Source organism: Hyalella azteca, unplaced genomic scaffold (genome assembly GCF_000764305.2).
Source record: "Hyalella azteca isolate HAZT.00-mixed unplaced genomic scaffold, Hazt_2.0.2 contig2421, whole genome shotgun sequence".
Classification (NCBI taxonomy): Eukaryota; Metazoa; Arthropoda; class Malacostraca; order Amphipoda; family Hyalellidae; genus Hyalella; species Hyalella azteca.
Window position 1 is genome coordinate 27,376 of NW_025932696.1, and position 24,834 is coordinate 52,209.

General features: G+C 38.8%; 2 protein-coding genes across 2 annotated transcripts; one reads left to right on the forward strand and one right to left on the reverse strand.

Moving 5' to 3' along the window:
* The first annotated feature begins 1,173 nt into the window (after positions 1-1,173).
* On the forward strand, positions 1,174-3,072 carry LOC108670456. Its single transcript, XM_047885562.1, has 3 exons — positions 1,174-1,610; positions 1,694-2,587; positions 2,715-3,072. The coding sequence occupies exons 1-3, from the start codon at positions 1,174-1,176 to the stop codon at positions 3,070-3,072; spliced, it is 1,689 nt and encodes a 562-aa protein (XP_047741518.1).
* A 10,607-nt stretch (positions 3,073-13,679) lies between these two features.
* Positions 13,680-24,798, reverse strand: LOC108670457 (G protein-coupled receptor kinase 2-like; the record flags this gene model as incomplete). The annotated part of the gene is made up of 8 exons (XM_018157936.2): positions 13,680-18,833; positions 19,247-19,372; positions 20,328-20,465; positions 21,081-21,224; positions 21,577-21,669; positions 22,472-22,762; positions 24,151-24,297; positions 24,592-24,798. Coding segments are annotated over 8 exons (1,158 nt in total), but the record flags the coding sequence as incomplete, so codon positions are not given.
* Positions 24,799-24,834: the final 36 nt, after the last annotated feature.

The window sequence follows — 24,834 nt, forward strand, 5'->3', positions numbered from 1 at the left end:
GCACACTGGAGGGCGCCACTGAATTAGACATGTGCCTGCTGGACGCCACTGGAGGGCGCCACTGAATTAGACATACCTGATGGGTGCTGCTGGAGGGCGCCACTGAATTAGACATGTCTGATGGGTGCCACTGGAGGGCACCACTGAATTAGACATGCCTGATGGGTGCCACTGGAGGGCGCCACTGACTTAGACATGTCTGTTAGGTGCCACTGGAGGGCGCCACTTAATTAGACATGTGCCTGCTGGACGCCACTGGAGGGCGCCACTGAATTAGACATACCTGATGGGTGCTGCTAGAGGAGGCTTTTTATCTAAAAACTAACTCTGGATGCGCTGTATGAAGCCCTTTAAAATTAAGAGTAATTAGCATCTCTACTCCTTCAAGGCAACACTGAACGACCAAAAAATACTCGGACAAAATTCGCAATAAAATTATGAAAAAAAATGATGTACTTCATAATTTTTAGTGCTCCTGACGTAACTGTCTTTTGAAACTAATCCGTATGTTCGTTGCTACCATGAGTACGATTAAAAGTATTAATTCGATAGCATAATCACCAATTTCAACAGTTAACAAAAAAGGATAATTTAGCTAGTTAATTTAAATAGACCCTTTGCGTCTTTGAGAACATGGGAATAAATACTTTTTCGCTTTCAACTTGTCGAAATTTTAACTCAAAATTCAATAGCTTAATCACCAATTTCTACAGTTAACAAAAAAGGATAATTTAGCTAATTAATTTAAATAGACCCTCAATCATGCGTCTTTGAGAACATGGAAATAAATACTTTTTCACTTTCAACTTGTCGAAATTTTAACTCAAAATTACGAGATTCTGAATCAACAAAGGGTATATATTTCGATCATGCACTTAATTGTTCTAAATATTAAATTAAAAATCTAAATAACGATAAGTCAAGCTTTATTGAGTGATTTAATTTAACGCAAATAACAAAAACGGCACGTAAATCAAGTCACGCGAGCGCATCCATAACGTAAACTCGCTTGTACTGGCGCGTCTACATTCACCGCACGCACTGCATCAGATCTCTGGAATGTACATCTGATCCAATCACGCTTTTCCTCCAGCCAGCCTCAGCGACCCCAGCCTCTCCTGTTAGCCTCATGTTCAACCCTCATGTTCAGCAGCTCTTGTTTCATGATCCCTCATGTTCAGCTGTCTGATGTTCAACCCTGTCATGTTCAGCCCTGTCATGTTCAGCCCTCATATGTTCAGCCTTGTCATGTTCAGCCCTGTCATGTTCAGCCCTGTCATGTTCAGCCCTGTCATGTTCAGCCCTGTCATGTTCAGCCCAGTCATGTTCAGCCCTGTCACGTTCAGCCCTGTCATGCTCAGCCCTGTCATGTTCAGCTCTCTCATGTTCAGTCATCTCATGTTCACCCCTCTCATGTTCACCCTACTCATGTTCACCCCTCTCATGTTCATCCATCTCGTGTTCAGCCCTCTCATGTTCACCCCTCTCATATTCACCTCTCTCATGTTCACCCCTCTCATGTTCACCCCTCTCATGTTCACCCCTCTCATGTTCACCCCTCTCATGTTCAGCCCTCTCATGTTCATCCCATTCATGTTCATCCCTCTCATGTTCAAAGCCCGCTCATGTTCAGCCCTGTCATGTTCAGCCCTCTCATGTTCACCCTTCTCATGTTAAGCCCTCTCGTGTTCAGCCCTCTTATGTTCAGCCCTATCATGTCCTGCCCTCTCATGTTCACCAATCTCATGTTCATCCCTCTCATGTTCATCCCTCTCATGTTCACCCCTCTCATGTTCAGTCTTCTCATGTTCAGCTCTGTCATGTTCAGCCCTATCATGTTCAGCCTTCTCATGTTCAGCCCTCTCATGTTCAGCCCTCTCATGTTCAGCCCTCTCATGTTCAGCCCTCTCATGTTCACCCCTCTCATGTTCTTCCCTCTCATGTTCACCAATCTCATGTTCACCCCTCTCATGTTCAGCCCACTCACGTTCAGCCCTCTCATGTTCACCCCTCTCATGTTCATCACTTTCATGTTCATCACTCTCATGTTCACCCCTCTCATGTTCCCCCCTCTCATGTTCACCCCTCTCATGTTTACCCCTCTCATGTTCACCTCTCTCATATTCACCCCTCCCATGTTCACCCCTCTCATGTTCACCCCTCTCATGTTCATCCCTCTCATGTTCACCCCTCTCATGTTCACCCCTCTCATGTTCACCCCTCTCATGTTCACCCCTCTCATGTTCACCTCTCTCATGTTCACCCCTCTCATGTTCACCCCTCTCATGTTCACCCCTCTCATGTTCACCCCTCTCACGTTCAGCACGTACTCGTTCATCTCTTTCATGTTCACTTCTCTCATGTTCACCCCTCTCACGTTCAGCACGTACTCGTTCACCTCTTTTATGTTCATCCCTCTCATCTTCACCCCTTTCATGTTCACCTCTCTCATGTTCATCCCTCTCACCTTCAGACCTCTCTCGTTCATCCCTTACATATTCAGCCCTCTCATGTTCACCCCTCTCATGTTCATCCCTCTCATGTTCACCCCTCTCATGTTCACCCCTCTCATAATCACCCCTCTCATGTTCAGCCCACTCACGTTCAGCCTCTCTCGTTCATCCCTTTCATGTTCAGCCCACTCGTGTTCAGCCCTCTCATGTTCACCCCTCTCATGTTCACCCCTCTCATGTTCACCCCTCTCTCATGTTCAGCCCTCTCATGTTCAGCCCTCTCATGTTCAGCCCTCTGTTCACCCCTCTCATGTTCACCCCTCTCATGTTCACCCCTCTCATGTTCACCCCTCTCATGTTCAGCCCTCTCATGTTCACCCCTCTCATGTTCATCCCTCTCACGTTCTGCCCTCTCTCGTTCATCCCTTTCATATTCAGCCCTCTCATGTTCACCCCTCTCATGTTCATCCCTCTCATGTTCACCCCTCTCATGTTCACCCCTCTCATGTTCATCCCTCTCATGTTCACCCCTCTACCCTTCGACTTCCCTACATGTTTAAGAATTCCAGCCACGTCTCGAGGGCCAAAGTTCGTCGCTGAGAGTGCAATGGCTTATTGATAACTTCTCCGATCAAATGACTGGGCTTTTGCTGAGAGATATGCATGCATTATAGCTTTGCTCACTCCCGCCCTTTCCACCCCTTCTTCATTCCCCCAGAAGCCCTCATTCACACTCCCTTTCATTTTCCCTCCCGCTCTCTCCCACTCTTTCTCTCTACCAACTTTTTCGCTATATTGTTTACTTACTTCTCGAGCCTAACTTTTTCCTCTTCTTTGGGCTTCACTCAATATGCAAATTACTCTACAGTCCTGAACTTGAAACGCATCCTTGTGACTCGCTTTTGCTAAAGTGCTGTATATTGTTGACGAAATTCTGGTTGTGTAATTGTGAATACCCCATTCATGCTCGCATGAATAAAATATGGATTCTTTACGATTCACTATTTTAATTTAATTTTTTTAATTCTTCTCATTATCTTTTGATCGAAAATCTGTAAATAAACCTTCACCACACGCAAAAATATATCAGAGATTAAAAACAAACAAGTCTTATCGAACGGACGTAAGGTCGTGTTAATGTTCAAATTTACATTACATTAAATTTCTTAAAATTCAGGCCGTGTTCATACTTTTCCCATAGAGCAAGTGTCTCCGAAGGACAAGATCATTACTAATTACAACTTATATTTTTTAATTTATTCTTATTTACTGCTCATACGTTATTTTACAATTCAAATAACCGACCCAAGTTTTAAGATATGTTTGTCTTCGCATAGTTGCTTGTGCTGCCTGAGGCTCTTCAAGGCTAACCTCGATGAGTTCTAGGCGGACGCAATCGGACACGGGCGCATTTTATCAGATCTGAATCCAAGTTTATGAGATTGTCAAAACATGTTCGTGTCCCTCAACCTGTTGCCTGGTGTGGCTGTGGCTTAATTAGGTCTCCTCGCGGCGTGGTCGAAATGGTCGCCTATTGAGAAGTTTTAATTTCTTTTCAACAAGAAGTGAGAGATCAACTCTTCGATTAATTGTTGAATTCCCATTTTAGGCCAATTCGTTTTATATCGATATCGTGGCAACTGAGGAAGTTTACCTCAAAGTTGAACCTTTTTTATGTTTGTAATTCAGTATTTATATGCAGTCAACTAATACATAACGAGCAATGAAGTAAACGATTCTAAACTGAACCTGAACTCATTAACTTTACTTATTCACAGAAAATTATCTTGTGATCGAGCAACACTAAGAAAAAGCTACCTCTACATGAACTCGTAGATGACCTTAGAAGCTACTTCTACATGAACTTGTAGATGACTATAGAAGCTACCTCTACATGACTAGATGACTATAGAAGCTACCTCTACATGACTAGATGACTATAGAAGCTACCTCTACATGACTAGATGACTATAGAAGCTACCTCTACATGAGTAGATGACTATAGAATCTACCTCTACATGAACTCGTAGATGACTATATAGAAGCTACCTCTACATGAACTCGTAGATGACTATATAGAAGCTACGTCACCTACCTCTACGAGTCATCTACATGAACTCGTAGATGACTATAGAAGCTACCTCTACATGAACTCGTAGATGACTATATAGAAGCTACCTCAATAGGCACCTACCTCTACGAGTCATCTACATGAACTCGTAGATGACTATAGAATCTACCTCTACATGACTAGATGACTATAGAAGCTACCTCTACATGACTAGATGACTATGCAAGTCAAATAACGAGTTACAAGTCCATGACTCCCCAGAGACGGTATAATCCAGCACCACTTGGCCGCGCGAGGTCCACCGCGTTCGGTTATGGCGCCAGTTTACAGCCTCGGCCTGCAGGAAATGCATGCGAAGTTGAGTGAATGGCGCTATAACAGGAATGAAATGAATCGCGTGTGTAGCGTGTTGGCAGAGTGTAGCGTGTTGGCAGAGTGTAGCGTGTCGGCAGAGTGTATCGTGTTGGCAGAGTGTAGTGTTGTAGCGTGTTGGCAGAGTGCAGCGTTGTAGCGTGTTGGCAGAGTGTAGTGTTGTAGCGTGTTGGCAGAGTGTAGCGTGTTGGCAGTGTAGCGTGTTGACAGAGTGTGTGAAACGTGTAGGCAATGTGTAAAGTTTCAGCATGAATGTTGCCGCTTTGGTATAATGTAGCTTTCTATGTTAATTAATATTGTAAGCGCAATTGTGTCATCGCTGCTATGTGTTGATGGTGTAGGTGTTATATTGAACATTGATGGTGGTTTAATTGTGCTGCTGGTTGTTTGTGCTGTCATGCAGCCGTAGGTGAAAATGCTTCAAGAATTACTGCATGCTGATGTTGTACATCAGCATATGAACTTAGCCACTATGCAGTTACTGTAGAAGTTATCAGAGTTAAAGTTTCAGAATCTTGAGTCAGTCACTCAAAAAAAAATGTGTTATTTTGTTGCTCAAGTCGTTTCGATGTCACAATCACTGACTTCGCCTCCAGTCTAATACTTCACAAAAAATTTTTTTGACAAAAGTCTCGTGGTTTCTAAAAGAAAAGTCATTGCATGTTGAATATTTTCGAGCTAAATCAGGTCCAGAATTGAATGAGCTAAACACACGTGCAAGTTGATAATTATATTTCTTCAGCGACATCTTATAACGTGGAAATCAAGTCTAATAATGTATATCCAACAAAATTTAAGACTAGTATGCTATCTTACAGCCAAATTAGTGAACGCAAACCCTATATACTCTAAAACGAGTAAAGGAGGAAGACATTTATTTTAGTGAACAAGATTCTTTCTTTTTAGCGCATTTTCTCATTTATGGAAAAAATGCACTGTTGTGCTCGCCATGTCCGTCCGTCCGTCTGTCTGTCTGTCTGTCCGTCTATCCGTCCGTCTGTCCGTGACCTCAAGTTTTCGTCGACGAGAAAATGCGCTCTCTGTCACTCACTGCAGAGAGTACCGAGTTATATTTTTTCTAATTTTTCCAGATCTCGGAGTTGAGTTGCACATCATGTGCAGCATGTTTGGATCCCTATACCCATAAATTTTTCTTCTTAGTTACCAAAAATTATTGGCTGATTATGACAGAATATTTAAATGGGATTTTGTCGAGTCTTGTGCATAGTCGTATACCCGTATGCTTAGTTCGCAAGTCTCATCAACGATGGTCGGTTCAAGTGCATGAATAAAAATTTGAATGAAAATAAATTCCCTTGGAAAATATTCACCAAGTTGTATGTTTAATTCAGCAGCAGCTTTATTTTGTAGTCTTATATTTAGTACATCAACACCTACGCTTGCTTGACCATATATTGACCATAAATTACACATAATAAATATGCGCGCTGACAGCAACTCAATTGACAAAAAACCTATAGAAACTCACAGAATAGTTGGCTTCAAAAAGCACATCCCACGACGCTCGTTGCCGGAAGATATGAGATAAACATGATCAGGAGTCTTAAGGACATTCTTTATTACGATAATGGCTGCACTTTTCATCTAGCGTCCTTACATGAACTCGTGGTGAATTTTAATTTGAACCTCCGTGTGGCATCCGCCGTACTGTTCTTAAATTACACATTAACGAGGTTTTGGTTTTATAAAGTGCCTTTAAAGAATAAACGAAACCCGCTTTAATGGATTTTTTATTCTATAGAGTGTTTTAAGGATGAACGAAACACGCTTTAACGAATTTTCGGTTTGATAAATTAAGTGTAGTGTAGCGTGTTGGCAAAGTGTAGCGTGTCGGCAGAGTGTAGCGTGTTGGCAGAGTGAAGTCAGGAGTCTTAAGGGCATTCTTTATTACGATAATGGCTGCACTTTTCATCTAGCGTCCTTACATGAACTCGTGGTGAATTTTGATTCGAACCTCCGTGTGGCATCCGCTGTACTGTTCTTAAATTACATATTAACGAGGTTTGGTTTTATAAAGTGCCTTTATAGCATTAACGAAACCCGCCTCAATGGATTTTTTATTTTATAAAGTGCCTTTAGGATGAACGAAAAATGCTTCAAGAATTTTTGGTTTTATAAGATGCCATTATAGGTTGAACGAACTACGCTTCAACGAATTTGTTATTTGATAAGTGCCTTTGAGATGAACGAAACACGCTTTAACGAACTTTCATAAATTCATAAATCCACTTTAGAAACGAATGAAACACGCTCTAGCTCTTTGATGTCTCATATCACTCAGTAGCGATCCATGAATTTTTAATGAAAATATTGACATATGTTTATCCTTAAATAATTCCTGCAATAACAGTTGAAATGGCAGCCGTGTATAGGGTCGCTGCCCCCGTCCTTATCTCTATAAGATTCAGAATTCAAGGAGCATGTAACACGCGTGGCGTAGGTATACACGAGCTGATGTGTTGCTATGGAAATAAGGCCGTGACTCTGGCAATGGATTGCAAGCATCAGAGGCTTATCAGCGCATACACGACACGTACGCACTGCAGTCCATCCGTGAGTGCGGACCTTGTGAAAGATACAGCTTGTGCAGACAAATAAATCATATCATCACTATCAAATTATATCATCACAAATTAATCTGTGCATCTCTATCGGATCATATCATCACAGTTGAATTATATCTTCGCTTATCACAACCAAATTATATCATCACAAACTATTCTGTGCATCTCAAACGGATCAGCGTCATCACAATTAAATTATATATCATCACAGCCAAATTATATCATCACAATCTGTGCATCTCTATCGGATCATATCATCACAATTGAATTATATCTTCGCAGGTGAATCATATCATTACAATCTGCGTATCATAAACGGATCATATCTTTACAACCAAAGTATATCATCACAATCTGTGTATTGCAATCGCATAAACGCGAATAATTGCGTCAGTTAATTTAAGATAATCGTAAATTGCTTTGAGCACAATGGACCTACCTTTTCAGCATGATACCCTTTCTTTCTACCTTTTTTAGAATGAACATAATCTCCGCAAACCAGTATGCAGGACAAATATAGGAATTACTATCGTATAGTTACAATTAATATCTCTACCGCATAATTCATTGATTTCGTACCTTTTACTCTGCGAGCAATGTTTTTTTCGTTTACAACATTTGTCACATAACCTAGATATTTCTAAGAGAACAGTTCGCATTTACTTTTCCGCCTCAACTTGCTTAAAAATTGAACAATAGCTGTCGAGGAGGACGACGCCAGTGTACGACGTCCTTAGAAACCTAAAATGTGTCTCGTACGAAGACATTTGATATTTATCGCATGGTTCCTTCATCAAAGAGACACGTTTTGTTTCTTGCTTACAAGAATGTCCTTTTATTTTGATTGTCCTTTATCAGCCCACGTCCAGTAGAGGATGAAGAAGTTTACGAATAGTGCGTAGGCCGCCATATTGGGCCGGCGTCAGATAACCATCACATGCGACCGATGCTTCGACATGGCTTCGCAACAGCAATTGATGAAGTTTACTCAGGCGAATTATGTTGCAGAGAAAGCAAGGCACCGGCGTAAAGCTTACTACACGTCACACGCTCCGATCTGAAGCTTTTGCGTCGTTTTATTTTGCCGCTGCGATGTAGGACGAAGTTTGTTGGTAACAGTCAAGAATTTATGGATTGCCTTGTTCAAGTTCCGAGGTTCATTTAATATGCATGTCCTAAGAAACTTGAGCTTCGGGTGATGACGCCTGTTACGCTGAGGAGATATTTTCTTCGAAAAGCGGTGGAGATGTCCAAATGAATTAACGATAAAGTTCATGGTGGATCTGAACAGCCCGTTTTTACGATTCTATCATCTTAGATTGGAAATTTTCTAACTATATTAATACAATATATTACGAATCTAGAGGCATTGTGAAAGGGATTCGTGTCATTCTAAAGAGAGCAATTAAGCGGGATCTAGTTTTACTGAAGGCGCGGAGTTCTACCATCCGTGATAACTAGTGAGGTGCTTAGTCTCGTATTAATCCCGCCTCCTCCGCCCGAGATATCGGAATGTGATAAGTACAGAACCTCTACCTGACCACTCTGCATATCACGGCTTCTAGCTTATCTTATGTTTATGGGTGTCGTGTAATAAACTGACTGACGATTAGTTAAGCAGCAATGATGTCCAGCTTGTCCATAAACTACTCTAATGGAATACCAGGCAGGGCAACCAACCCCTCCGGCCCGCTCTCCCTATCAAATGGCTGAATGTCAAACAAAGCGCCGAGTCTTCGTGTCGAGTGTATTATCATCTTGCAGCGTATGACTGCTTTTTACCATAGAATGTAGTATTTATTCAGGTATGTGTAAATTGAAAAATACCTGAACTATAATTTAAGGTTCAAGATTCCGGAATTGAAAAAATTGTTTACCGGTGCTAAAAACTAACTCTTGAGGAATCTTAAGAAGGTGCGTAAAAAGGCGACAAATCTCGCAAGTGCTCACTCAACGATGTGGGCGATCATGTTTTGTTTTGGCGCGGAAGAGACGCCTCGCGGTGTTGCCAGTGGGCGGTCGCTCATTACATGGCAGGGGTCACAGCATTGCCCACCAGGCGGCGCTGGCTTCACGCTGCGAGTGGCGATTGTGGCGACTTAAAAATTAGGATGAGGCTGTGTATTGTCGCAGCAGTGAATTTCAGAACAACGCGTTAATAGAGATCATCGTTGGAGAGTCGAGGCTCGATAGTTTATAAAGACGGAAGTGCCTATGAGACATCATGGCCAAATAAATTATTTTGTGGCAAGGTAACAACAACTTCACAACAGTGTTCAAAACTTATATGAAATATTAAATGCAGTGACTTGTTAAGAGATAGAAGATAGCAATTTAGGTATGCATACAGATCTTAATAATATCATGCAACTAAGCTGAATTGGGACAAATTTATGGCTCGATTTTTATAACCTATTCCTGTCCATTTTGCACTTTTGTATGGATCTAAATCTTCTAAACTAATCGTCAATCAAAAATTCATTCATTAATCATTTAGTTATTGAGTTATCTCGTCAAGTGTATAATAAAGTAAATCGAACAGGCGCCATGACTTAGGTAGTTGAACTTGCGGCCATTCAACTCGATTGTGAGAAAATTAGTATTTCATGCCAATCAAGGACAGTTTCTACACATGAAACTTCGAAATAATTGTATGATATTTAATTGGTCCTTCAAATTTTAATCATTCAATCTGTTTGGCATTGATTGTCATGTGTAATATAATAAGATTTCGTCCGTCTAATTCTCCTTCGCGGGTGTTGAATACTGGACGACAGAACTTCAGAAGCGCGGCAGTCAGTCACCTGCGGAGCGTTGGCAGTGTCATTGTTCTCATCCCTCGTCCAAGAATCCCAAACTTGGACGACTTGTAAAAACCTCTGCCATAAAACTAATAATTTAAATGCTAATCGCTGACTGATCTTTTTCCAGCACAATTTTAATTGCATCCTACGAGTTGACGGACAAGAAACTTCAAGGAAAACGAAGTGTCTTAAGTAGAAAACTTTCATAAAAACTTCACAGGAGAAGATGCAGGGCAAGATTGTTATGCAGATTAAGATACGATGGGTCGTCAACTTCCTCTCACTCGGCCATTGCTGCGATGAGCCTCTGATCATCAAACATCAATGGCTGCCATTGAAGTGTGTTAATGAATAAGAGGCCGAATTTTAAAACGCTTATACTTTTATTCCCTGCTCTTAAACTCGTAATATCGACTTAAATACAAAACTATTTCTGCTTTGTATTGTACATGCATAAAGTTCCGTGACATGTTGGGTTGAGATTTAATCATTTATGAGAAAAAAAATGTGATGGAACAAAGTAAGTTTTATATCACTTTTTTCAAACATATAATAATGTTGGCTTATACCATTCAAGAAATATTTCACACTATTTGCAAATCTGTCATTAATCGGTATATTGACCACTAATTCACAATTACCTTCAACTTTACGAGTGTGGTCAATTTAAAAATCTTGCTTTGCTCCAGTATGAAAAATAAATGAATCAGAGCTTTAAAATTATGAACATTTATAAAGCGTAAATAATTCGTTTACTAGATTAAGCTGCGATTGATCGCTCTGTCCATTGACGGCTAGAACTGGAATGAATTTTGTCCCGTTATTGATAGATATGTATATATAAATGCAGTGAGTGTGTATCCTCCGTTATAGCGTTTCAATTGTTCGGTAACTGAATTAACTTTCAAATAACCTCAGTCGATCTCTAAAATATGACGTAAACGAAATCATTGTCTCCGATGCTATATTAAATGCCTGCATGTCTTCATATATATGAAGTTTGTATAAATTTTGTCACCATTACCAAGTAATTTGTAATGTAAGTTGGAAATCATTATCATTTAATGTTACGCAAATTCGCTGGCATTTTAAACATTCGAAGTTCGCGTTGTTGCGAGCCGTTGCAACATAATTCAATTAATTTACGAGAGGGGATTGATAAAAATAAATTCGGAAAATAAATAGGTATAGGTAAAATTATAAGTGATGAACCTATATTTAGTGAAACCCTGAATAATAGTCTATCGCCTATAACTATATGTCTATCTATCAGAGATCACGCCCATTTTGAAAGTGTACAGGAACGTGTACCGTTTAGCATAGTATAGTATAGCATCTTAGACGTTGAAGAATAGGCCTGTCGCCGATTTTTATAATTTTCTCGACTTGTTCATAGGACTGGCCTTCTGATCAAATCTTTTCAACGGGCTGTAGGTTTGAAATCGTTTTCTAGATTTCCAGTTGTTGCGTAGGGTAATAGGCATTTCAAGACTAAAAAAAGCGTCACAACTGAAGCTTGCCAATGGATGAAAACAACAATTCTTGGTGTTACCTATAACAAACTGGAATTTAAGTGAGACATTCATTTTCTGCGCAAAAAAAAAAATAATGTAAAAGCAAAGACTGTTTTAAAATATAGGGATTTTCACAACTAAAAATCCTAATGAGACCAATATTGATGACCACACTATTAATTTTTGGCCAGTCAAAGTTTGATCGGCAATTGAGAATTTCTACACAATTTGAAAGTGAACGTATTTAAAGCTTGGCGTCTGAAAAATTTAGGTTATCATTTTAAAGATAAAGATTTCAAATGGGGACGTATTCCTCTTAGCACAATTGACACGCCATTAAATGCACTGTTCTATACGATGAACGCTCCTAATTTTATCAATTTCATTGCATGCGATGTAAATTTTGATGCTTCCGAAGCATCGCGGTCAGCCAGCAGAAAATTTTTCGCGAGTCAAACTGCTGAAATTCGATCGCAAGACTGTCATTCGAATTGATCGTTTCACACGATCTCTTGCAGTTTTATGCATCAAAAGTCTCGCATTGAATAGGACTCGATTCCTTTTTTTTATTCAAAGGTAGTATTCTATGTTAAGTCACTCCACACCTCAGACCGTATCAAAGTCAAACTATGATTATATAGTCTAAAAATTATAAATGAGACAATTTTCACTCTTAAATGATGACATAAAAACCCATTATCCTACACAGCCCTGAACACCAAGAAGCTTTAAAACGTCAAAAGGCTGGTTTTATAACTCAGCCTTCCACATTGAAGAGTCGTCATGTGTAAGGTGAGTGCAGCTCCTTGGCAGCACCTCTGCATGCAGTAGTCCTCGTGTCAATGCAGTCTCAGGAGGACTCCTTAAAACGCCTATAATGACGCTGAGCGCTGCCGTCTGAAATATGCACCAAACGTCATTCTTCATTGAAGGCGCCAGGGGCGACCGCCTAGCGTTATTATGGCGCTGACAGCCTCGGCCTGGCAGCTTAATGAACGCCTCTATAGCCTCCCTATAGGCCGGGGCTGCAGCTATGAATAAAACGTCAGCTCCAGATCCAATTGTTTTTCACCAAGACGATCGATGCTTATTAATATTCCCGATTCGCTTTCAGCTTATTCAATTGGCTTCTAAAATGTTTTCATCGTGATACGTAATGGAGTGGTACGTAAGAAATATACNAGGTCGAAAGGAGAAATACTAACGATCGAATTCATATTCTCACTTTTCCAATGGCGGCCAGACCATTGGAGAATCAAAATATAATTGGCATTCGTCAACAAAATTAAACACAACACACTGCCTAAATCTTCACGGATTAACCAATAAGCAGTAAGTTGAATATTCATTGAAATATGCTTCTAATGCACAAATAATTAAGATTTTTAAAATAAATTCTATCGCTGCAACGAACCTCACACTAGTACCCGCGTACAGGTATGGTCACGCAAGCGTTTGTTTAGAATGTGCATCCACTAAACTGCTGTCTATTCGTGTGTAATTATTAGTATTAGTAATTAATATATTAGTATTAGAAGTAATTATTAAGTAATTAGCACTGCATAATTAACAGTTCTCATCTAATTAAGTTCATCTTGGTTTTTCCTATTCTATTAGATTTCCGCTCGAAGAAATACAAGGGTACGAAATACCGAACTCGACGGGAATATCACTGGTAATTTCCTAATATTAAAATTTTATCTCTTCCCAGATGCGTTTACACCATAGAAAAATACAATTTGCGCATGAAGATTTTCAAAACATTTTATTGCAATCACTGAAAGGATTCTAGTGAAAAGGTACAAATTTGGAGAGCAATGCCACGGTTACCAAATTTCTGGTCGGGAGAGCGCGTAAGGAGGTCAATTTTACACACGAGATGAAGATAATTTTATTGGAAAAGTACAGTAGATCAGCGAACGTTTTTACAAAGTTTGTTTGGTTGTGCAAACTAGAGGCAATCGAAGATATTCAGCAACGAGACGAGTCAGACGAGAGCATGGCAGGAAGTGCAAGAAACCCTAACGGTTCGAAGGCCCGCTCCGGAAGAAATACAAATCAATTTAATTAATAGGAGACGAGATAAATAGGAAAGAAATAGAAAATACTTCGAAGTCGAGTCAACTAATAACACGGAAGAGTAGGAACGTGCATATAACTCGAACAGTACAAGATACGAGCACACATAAATGAAAAGTGATGTGGTTCAGACGACATCGATGACAAACTGGATTTTACGAACAGCCATGGGAAAATGCATTGAAGCATTCAACATTTAGACCCTATCTCTACCAACTATGACTATACATTTTCTGTTTTGTATACAATTAAAGGGAACATAGACTAAGAATCTACACACCAGCCAAGCTGGCACTGGGATTAGAACACAGGATATAAACTGGAGTAAAGTTTACGTGGCATGATGGTGGCTCGATGACGTCATGATGGCAGCAGATAACAGACGGTTGGGTGCTGTACCTTACGATTCTCGAGCAATTATATGCTCCAGATTATTCAAGAGATGGGATATGTAACCCACGAGAAATTCAATCATTTTTCGGAAATTCATACAAATATAAATATAATAATTTTCTTGCTGTTAGAACCAACAAAATAATTCAATAATGAGACATATTTACAAATGACATTACTTCGAAATTACAAAAGGTGCATTTTCAAATCGCAATTGATCCTTTAAAATACATGGACACAGTGGTCGCAATAAGTGTATAATCCAAAAATTGTCATGCAAACGTAACTTTATGAAAATACTATAATGCAAGATCATTCATTCAAGTGTATTCCGTAGTGAGATTGTGCTGCTAGCGGAAGTGATGGAAAGAGAGTTCATTATCGATGTCTAGGCCATCACGTATTTCCGAATTCTCATCATTATTTAAAAAAAGATTAAAACAGTCAACAGGTCAAATTTAAAAAAACTACAATGGATGACACGCACGTTTCTAGCAGTTCCCGCAGCGGATAGCCAGTATGAACAATTTGTCGGAATTCAACATCGAGTACTAGTAGTTAACACAAGTAGCCCACTAGTCAGCTCCGGAGTGAAGGAGTGTACCTACCTCGAGCATCGCAAAAGTTTCAATAGGTAGAAATCCATGATCACCTACTAACTTATTGAGAAGAATTTGAAGACCGAGTGTAGCAAAAAAAATATAACAGTTCGATAAACAAGTTGAAATGCATCCCCAAGTGCAGTTGTCTAAACGTTGAATACGGAAAATCAAGCGCTGAGTCTGAATCAGACCAAGATGGCACGACTGCGCGGGATTTAAACAACAATCGCAAGAAAGTCCGAATGGATTAGACGATAGCATGACCATAACAGAAGAAGCGTGGTAGAGCGATACTCCATAAAAGCCTTAGATTAACAAAGAACACCAATCTGAAGCTGACACAGCTACTGGAGACACAGCATTGTACTGCCAGACACTTGAGAATCAATGCTATCTAGACTAAGAACATCGAAACATGACACACACATCCTTTCAAGAATGGGATAGTAGATATAAGTTTGAATTTAAGGAGAAAGAGCTTCCAAAAACACCTCGGCTAACCGGAAATGGCAAGGATCGGCAAGACATCAGGAAGCAGAGGAAAATATTGGCTAGAACAGGAAAAGGATGATAGTAGCGGTCTCCTGAGAACGTCTTACAAACTATGACCTTAACGCTTACTGCAAGTGTTTTCCAAGGAAATGAGCATTTACTAAAGAAGACAACTGCACGACAGAGCGAGTCGGTAATAAGATAATATCGCGTACATCCCAAAAAAATTTTGAAAACAGTTAGTTTGGCATTCTTCGATGCTACATTGTTTTTCCCATCCCCCTTGCAGATGCAGCTGATGTTCTTGACGTGAATTTCAGGAGTTTAGCTCTCGAGTGTTTCCTATCGCACACACAGCATTTCGATTTTCCAGACCATACCAAGCTAGTATTTATTACCTTCCATTATTAGAAATGACGCTCTTGCAAATTCCAGGCTCTTGCTACATGATTGCTGATTGATAACTTTCAACCGTGAGGCACGGCATCTAGCGAACCCGTATGCCAGTCTGATCCTCAGCGATACATTAAGCATTTAAAATTCAATGAAAACTACGCGTAAAAACGCATCTAGACGCCACGTGAGCATCATCAGCAGAAGGAAGTCTACAGGGAAGCTGAATTAATATCTCTAATTTTACGAGTCACGAGCAGGCAAGAACACAGATCTGGATCAGTAGTAAATATATTACCAATCTCTAATAATATACAACTGCGTTGAAATACATGAGCAGGAAGGTAGTAATTTTCATTTGACAAAGGATTTAGTGAATTATAAAAAAAAACACTCCGATGAAGAGCGGAGGTTGATGAATTTGACTTGAACAAATGCTAATACTTTTCATATTTATACAGAGACTCGAGCCAGAATTCGAAAAAAACGTCGCACAAGGAAGGTTCCTGATGTGCGAAGAAAGTGAGCTGTACTGTAATCTACCTACAGCCCACGACAAGAGATAAATGTTATTGACCTTCAAGATAGATTTTATTTATTTTTACCTCATTAACCAAAACTTTAGACTCTGTTAGATACGCAATATCCGGGTTTTGAACGGCAAACGATCGTTCGACCATGAGAAAGCATTTGAATTTAAGGGCTAAGGAATTTAAGGGTTACCAATAAAGGAACTCGAAGAAAGTTATAGAACAAATCTCAATAGAGATCACGCAAATAAATGAAGAGGAATCCCAGGACTATTCCTCAGTTGGACTGGCCCAGGATATAATGGATCGACCTGGAGGCTCAATCTAGCACTAAGATTTAAACTGCATTTAACCCGCTTCCAATGAAAGCATTGTTGTAGATAACTCTAGATAAAAGCTCAACACTACAGCTGTTAAAGGAGACTCGATTGTTGAATATTTGCGCGCCCTTGTACGTCTGTTGTTAAAACATGGAATAATGTGCTAATATAACACAAGTCTTTTAAAGGACACATTGTCAGATATAAAATCAAACCTTAACTTAAACGTAAAAAATAAATCATAACAAAACACTGGGAATTTTGTGACAAGAACGCATGACATAGCACCGAGACGATGAGTGACACTATCAATATAGAGAAAAGAGGCTGTAAGCAAATAACGAAGAGTGTGCCAAGTGAACTCATTTTCCATGCGCTCATTGTCATCATCAGACTTCATAAGCTCAACGAAATATAATCAAACAGCATCAGCGGGGAATCAGCATGCAGAATTTGCGCATGAACCAGTCAAGATAGGACACATAGATTTGGACTGGGGAAAACAAATTCATTGTGATAAATGACAAGAAGTAAAAGAGAGAGAAAGGCTACATAGATTTGAACTGGGGAAAATATAAATTCATTGTCGTACAAGACAAGAAGTAAAAGAAAGAGATAGGCTACTTAGATTTGGGCTGGGAAAATATAAATTCATTGTCATATAAGACAAGTAAAAGAGAGACTACATAGATTTGGACTGGAGAAAATATAAATTCATTGTCATATAAGACAAGAAGAAAAAGAGAGAGAGAGGCTACGTAGATTTGGACTGGGGAAAATATAAATTCATTGTAGTACAAGACAAGAAGTGAAAGAGAGAGAGGCTACGTAGATTTGGACTGGGGAAAATATAAATTCATTGTAGTACAAGACAAGAAGTGAAAGAGAGAGAGGCTACGTAGATTTGAACTGTGGAAAATATAAATTCTTTGTCGTACAAGACAAGAAGTAAGAGAGAGAGGCTACATAGATTTGAACCGGGGAAAATATAAATTCATTGTCGTACAAGACAAGAAGTAAATGAGAGAGAGGCTACGTAGATTTGGACTAGGGAAAAAATAAATTCATCGTCATATAAGAAAAGAAGTAAAAGAGAGAGCAGAGAAAAGAATGTCAAATTTTCAATTGATCGATTAGGTCAAAGATCGATAAATTGATCAAAGTCACATTTTCAATCGACTTTGATTAGGTAGGTATGATTAAAAGATGAAAGGAAGAGGTTGAATAATAATTGATGTCCTTCCACAAAAGTATAGCAGGCTACTTTGGGAAGTTAATTTATAAAACTTTAATACTGTTAGTAATTCAGTAATTCATATATTTGTTCTGTTGTAGAACGTAAAACAAAGTAAATTAAGACAATGAATTTCAGTCAGTGAGAACAGCTCAGTTCTATCGCATCTAAGAAAAGCACTAGCATCTCCTATTTACATTTCTATACAAAATACATCGCAGTTATTACACAAAGACACACAAATTACCTCAGTTGTCAGCAGTTATAAATGCAGGGAATAGTTTTCAATCTTTACAAAGAGTCTTGATAAATAATATAACAAATGGGACAACAAAATCAACATGAGCACAGAGTGGAGAAGAGTCTTTCTATGTGAGTGGCAGAACCTTTTACAAACTACAAACTGATGATTGCTTTTATAGCAGAATATGAAGAACGCACTTAAGAACAAGCCATAATTATTAGAAATCATGGACATAGTGAACTAAGGTATGTAGGTAAATCCAAACACAATTCTTGTTAATGATAGTACTTAACACCTGCTTAAGAAGGTGTAGATGTTTTCCACACAATCTGATGGTCTAGATTTCTTGACGAATGACGATGATTTACAAAATAGACTGGTATCACTGCATTGCTCAAACCCTTAACTGTTAACTTTGGAGAAACATTTTATGCGTGAACAAATGGCACGTTGCCACAGTCTTATGCGCAGCCTTCATCATTGTTGCTGCTGCTGCTGTGGTGCAAGACGCAGAATGCCGCTCGAGGTGAAGCAATCGCAGTTGAAACACCCATAGGTGAAGCAAACGCAGTTGAAACACCCATAGGTGAAGCAAACGCAGTTGAAACCCCCATAGGTGAAGCACCCGCAGGCGAAGCGCCACAATCAAGAGAAGAGCTTCACAACTCTACAAACGATGCTAATGGTAGAACTGACGACTGACCAGCGAAGAGAAAACCTGCCATTTCTCAGCAACTACCGGCGCTTCTGCACAAGTGTTTATTGTGTTACTACCAAACTAATGAGATGCGCAGCACCAAATGATTTACATATAAGCAAGAAATGGTCTTCATAACAACAATTATGGTGAAATTTACGTTAGGTAATACCGATGTTAGAATCAGGTGAAGAAACAGAAGATTTTCAAAAGATCAGACTTGGTTATTTTTGCACCCACATGAAAGAAAATCTCACGTTTGATTGTCTGAATACGATATTTGAACATTGGAAACTAGGACTAGTCAAGTATAAAACAATGCCATTAACACACAATTTACCTAAACTGCCGTAAAATCGAGCAGAAAATGCAACCATTTTTATTTGTGCAGCGCGGCAGACAATAAAAAAGTGATATATATACATATATAGTACATGGATATAGATTTATAATTAATATTTACCTTGCGTGTGAAATTGAAGCAGCCTCTCTTCTCGGGCGGAGGAGGCAAGTCCATCCTCAGGTCATTTGTTGGTGTGTTGCCGGGGCCAAAGACGTTCAGTTCCTCATAACATTTCGTCTCGATCATCTGAACAAAAGTTTCCAGATAAAATGTCAAGTCATTATATACTTTACAGTGCAATTTACTATGCCATTAGTATGAGGGCATGATAAACACTTTTTGACGCGTAATTATATAAATTAAAAACATTAATTTTAAATAAAAAAAAACTTGTTTTTAAATAAAAACATTGTTCTTAGATAAAAAACATTGTTCTTAGATAAAATACATTGTTTTTTATTGACGCTGTATCATTAGAAGCACAGGTTAAGCCACCCACCCACACAGCGACCAGCAATAATTGATCACCGTCACATTTGGTTACGTTTGTACATAAGAAATGCAGCTATTCACTTGACAATATAATCATACGATTTATCCTTATTTTTTACAAGATGTGTTGCTCAAGTACCTATTTCAGTCTCTCAAAAAAAAAACACATTCAATGGAACAAAACTTTTGTCAGTCATTTCCTTCTCGTAAAACCGAGAAAACCAGCTATGGATTTCCACTTACAGCTACTGAAAACATACGATAATGTTAAATACATTTCAAGAAGATTTTTGCTTAGCACACGAAGATGTAGTGCAAATAATAGTACCTATTGACAACTAATATGTAGTATTACTGGTAAGCAGTGGTAGCTGGTGGTGAGCTAGGCGACTACGAACCTCCAGGTGGCATTTGATCGCAAGAACCACTGATCAAGTGTCATCATGGTATGCATGGATAAAAACCTGAAGCCAGCTAAGATATAAAGCAAGTTCTCTACAACAAATTTTACAAGTTTGTTGAACTGACGATAAAGCTGGACTCCGAAACTTTTTCTTCTATAATTATATGGCGAATTTGCTGACAACTTTCTTTGTTTTTAAATTTCTGATAAATCTGTAGGTTATGCAATCAAGTGATCATAGATTCAAAGGCAGAGCAATGGTAGGTAGGCATGAGCAATGGTAGCTAGAGCTACCATTGCTATTACCTCTCGCTGCCAGGGTATAGACACGGATCCGGTGTTGAAGCGCTGGTAGAACTGGTCGTCATTGGTGTCTAGGTTGACGCCTTTCACAGTACTGAACTGCTCTATGTCAAGCACGTCCTTGGCGTACACTGCATGTGGCTGCAAAACATTTACAGGGTCAATGCATAGCACACCTAAAGTATACGATGATAAGGGTCCATTGACCCTAGTGAACTGTTCTCCGATAAAATAAGTCAATTAATAAAACAAAAATATATTCTTAATCGAATGGAACGTAGCATATGAAATATATTGAAACGTTTGTGCAGCACCTGAAAGGTACAGCAATTTAAGAGGATTGAGATGCTTACGTTCAAAAGGTTAAGGATTCGTTCATGGACATATTTTGGTCATGCTCAGAAAATAGAATAACGATGGGTTAAATAACTCAAAAAAAATTATTCAAAAACAATAAGATAAATATAGCAACACTACCGAAGCTCTTAAACTATTAAACAAACTTCTTAGAAAGACAAATTTGTATCGTATAGTAATGAAGCAGCGGCAAGAGAATGATATATAATCCTTTTCTTATGAAACTTTTGTCAGTAACACCAACAGCATGATTCGGTGACGACGAAACTCACTCCATGTATGAAGAACATTTCCCTACATATTTTTATAGACCAATTTTCGAAGTAAAAATATTCAATTGAATATGCCACCATTCTTGTGCAACTGTAAAGAAACCATTAAAAATGTACAGAAACTAACGTCAGGCATAAAGGGCGGCGTGCACATGCCAGCCTCGAGACGCTTCCATTTGATGGATGAAAAGAAGCTGTGCTGCTTGACCACCTCTGCGCCATGACGCCCCGCGGAGCACCCAAGACGATCCTGTGGCCGCTTCGCCAGCAGCTGGTGAGAAAAATAAGGCATTACGCATGAAATTAAATTATCTTATTAACAAGACGAAATGTGAAGGAACAGTGTAGCCCACACAGTTAATAAAAACGATTCACTTATAAATAATGACTGAATGTTAACTAATTGCTGATGTTGAATATGTACGTAATCGATTTGAATATATCACTGACATCAAAGGAGGATCGGGATAGGTTTAACACTAATATAAAATCAATGATTTGAAATAAACAGCGTTTTAGTGTACAAACATATAATAGACAGACAGCTGGTATTGAATTCTAATTACAGTTTCTGCTACGGAATTGAGGGAAAAAAACTATCAGAATAAGGAAGACATAATTACCTGTTGGCATATGGACTTTGCATCGTCTGAGAACTTGTCCGAGTAAGTCTCTGCTTGCTCTTTAACCCGGCGGTCAACTTCCTCTCTCTTCACCTGTAGAGAGAAACAGAGACCTGTATCAACAGAGAGCTGTAGTAAATGAGACCTGTACTAACAGCTGTATTAAAAGAGGCATGTATTAACAGAGACCTGTATTAACAGAGACCTGTATTAACAAAAACCTGTATTAACAAAGACCTGTATTAACAGAGACCTGTATTAACAGAGACTTATATTAAGAGAGACCTATATTAACAGAGACCTGCATTATGAGTTATCAAATATCTGAACTAAACTTGCACCCGCTAAATGGGAGCATACATTTTCAACAGGTCAGAGATTTGTGCTTTTAGACATGACGCGCATCAACACTTTAATTTTAGACTGAATTGTCAATAGCTAAACAAATTAAAAATTAAAAATGAGTCGATAAAACAAGGGCTACTAAATAATGAATATTTGCTTTTTAACAATTTCAAGTTCACAGAAATCTTTTAGAAATGCTCCAGGCACGCATCAATTGCTCAAAAGTATTTCTGTCAACTTGAGAGAATTTTTCAACCTGTTTGATGCAATGACTTGGATCATCTTTCATGGGATCTTCATTTATTAGACTAAAGATGCCAGCAAAAGATGCTAAAAAAGTATACTAAAAGATACTAAAATACTTACAAAGATACTAAAAGATACTTAATAAAGATAATACAAGATATTTACTAAAGATACTAAAAGATGCCAGCAATAGCAAATCGTCAGGTAAACAAATGGCAAAGATGAAACGCTTATGATATAAAAATACTGATACAGAATATTAGAATAAACATTGATACACTGCACGTCCACGTCAAATTGGCACCTTCTCCTTGCGAGCCCTGAAAGGCGCTTGTCCTTCAATCATCTCGTAGACGAGACACCCGAAGCTGAACCAGTCAGGAGAGAAGGTATACTTCTCGTTGTCTATAACTTCAGGAGCCATGTAGCCAACGGTGCCCACGCGACCTCGGACCAAATCTCCTTCTGGAATTTCCACAGCAAGACCAAGGTCTGAAATGCGGACGTGGCCGTGGTCGTCAAGCAAGATGTTCTCCGGCTTGCAATCTCTGTACACGATGCCCAGGTTGTGCAGGCACTCCAGACCACACGCCACCTGGTGGATCATCGGTAAATTCACTAGCCACTCAAGCCCCATAAGAATGCGATAGAAATGAGCCGTCTGAGGAAGTTTTCAAACCATGGACGAAGAAAAATGCTTTACGTTACCACTTATGGCACACAGCTCAATAATCTGGAAGTTATATTTGCCGAGACTACCTAGCTTTTGCATTATAAAATTTAGTAAAAGAAGACAATTCAAAGCAGTCATGAAAACACAAATAATATGTTGGTTGAATTGATAATTCGCGATCAGGAAGTAACACTGAATTTTATTGAGCCAAGCGATTATAAGACGCCATAAGTGATGAAATAAACTCGTAAAAAAATTCTAATTTTTATTTTTGTTGAAAGTGTGATCAGTTTGAGTTAATGCAAAGAGTTTCAAAGAGACATTTTTCGAAATTAAATATTCAAGACATCTCAATTAAATAATTTTTTGTCTTGAAAAGGCCCTACTCAAAACTTCAGAGATTCAGCACCAAAATTAAAAAATAGGGACTTTTAAAAATATAAAACCAATTGATATACCTAGTCACAATTATAATTCTAATCATTTTTCTGAATTCATTTAAATTGGCCTGAAATTCAATTAATTTAGCATGAAATTTAATTAATTTAGCCTGAAATTAAATTAATTTAGCCTGAAATTCAATTAATTTTGCCTGAGATTTAATTAATTTAGCCTGAAATTTAATTAATTTAGCATGAAATTTAATTAATTTAGCCTAAAATTAAATTAATTTAGCCTGAAATTCAATTAATTTTGCCTGAGATTTAATTAGTTTAGCCTGAAATTCAATTAATTTAGCATGAAATTTAATGAATTTTGCCTGAAATTTACTTAATGTAGCCTGAAATTTAATTAATTTAGCCTAAAATTTAATTAATTTAGCCTGAAATTTAATTAATTTTGCCTACAATTTATTTAATTTTGCCTGATATTTCATTAATTTAGCCTGAAATTCAATTAATTTTGTCTAAAATTTATTTAATTTTGCCTGAAATTTCATTAGTTAGTTAGTTTAGTGGCCAAATGTTTACTAGCGCTTCAGCTATTTAGCTATCTCGCACCGAAAGTCAAGATGAACATCACCATAGAGGTGGAAGGTCTCAATTATTCATCACCCACAAGGGGCGGAAGGTCTCAGATGTCCAGCCCGCAGAATCCTACCTACATAATAACTTAACCCCACAACTGAGACCTGCAGTCAGACACCGCGAGCTCAGCGGTGGGGCGCTCAGGAACAATCCCCCTAGAAACGCGAAATCCCATAGGACTTCTGAAGAGAATAGACACACGTCAGAAGTCCCCCCTGAGGGGTGAAATTTCATTAATTTAGCCTAAAATTCATTTAATTTCGCCTGAATTTAATGGCACACCTCTGCGGAATAGAAGACAGCTCTCTCGAGATCAAAGCCTGCCTCCACGCCCATGTTGTAGATGTGGAACTTCAGGTCGCCGCCGTTCATGATGGTCAGCACCAGGCACAGCGAGTCCTTGGTCGCGTACGAGTACGCTAGGCTCACCTGTCATGACAAAAACCAGTTGCCATCTAATAAAAACAACAGGAAGATTGGCTACTTCAAGGTAAATATTTTGAAATTAGAAACATTTTGATTAGTTAAACATTTTGATTAGTTAATTAACAATTAAAATACGTCAGTATGTATACCTTTTTAAACCGCATACAATAAGCTGATAGCAAGCATAAAAGCAGACTTATGAGTAATATAATTACACAATATGAAGAAACTAAACTTGAAAAATATGTAATAGATCTGTTGAGATAAATCTATTTCTGCTGAACACTGAGCACTCACCACAAATCTTGAATTGACTTTCTGAAGTATTTGTTTCTCAATGAGCACCATGTTCTCGCCTTTCCTCTTCTTTATACGCTTCTTCTCGAGCTTCTTACATGCGTACATTTTGCCCGTGGCTCGAACCTGACACGCACAGACCTCGCCGAAGCCTCCCTTGCCAAGCACACGGTACTGGCGGAACGTCTTGTACGTCACGCGTTGACTGTACAATAGAGAAACTCAATTAAACATTATTACTAA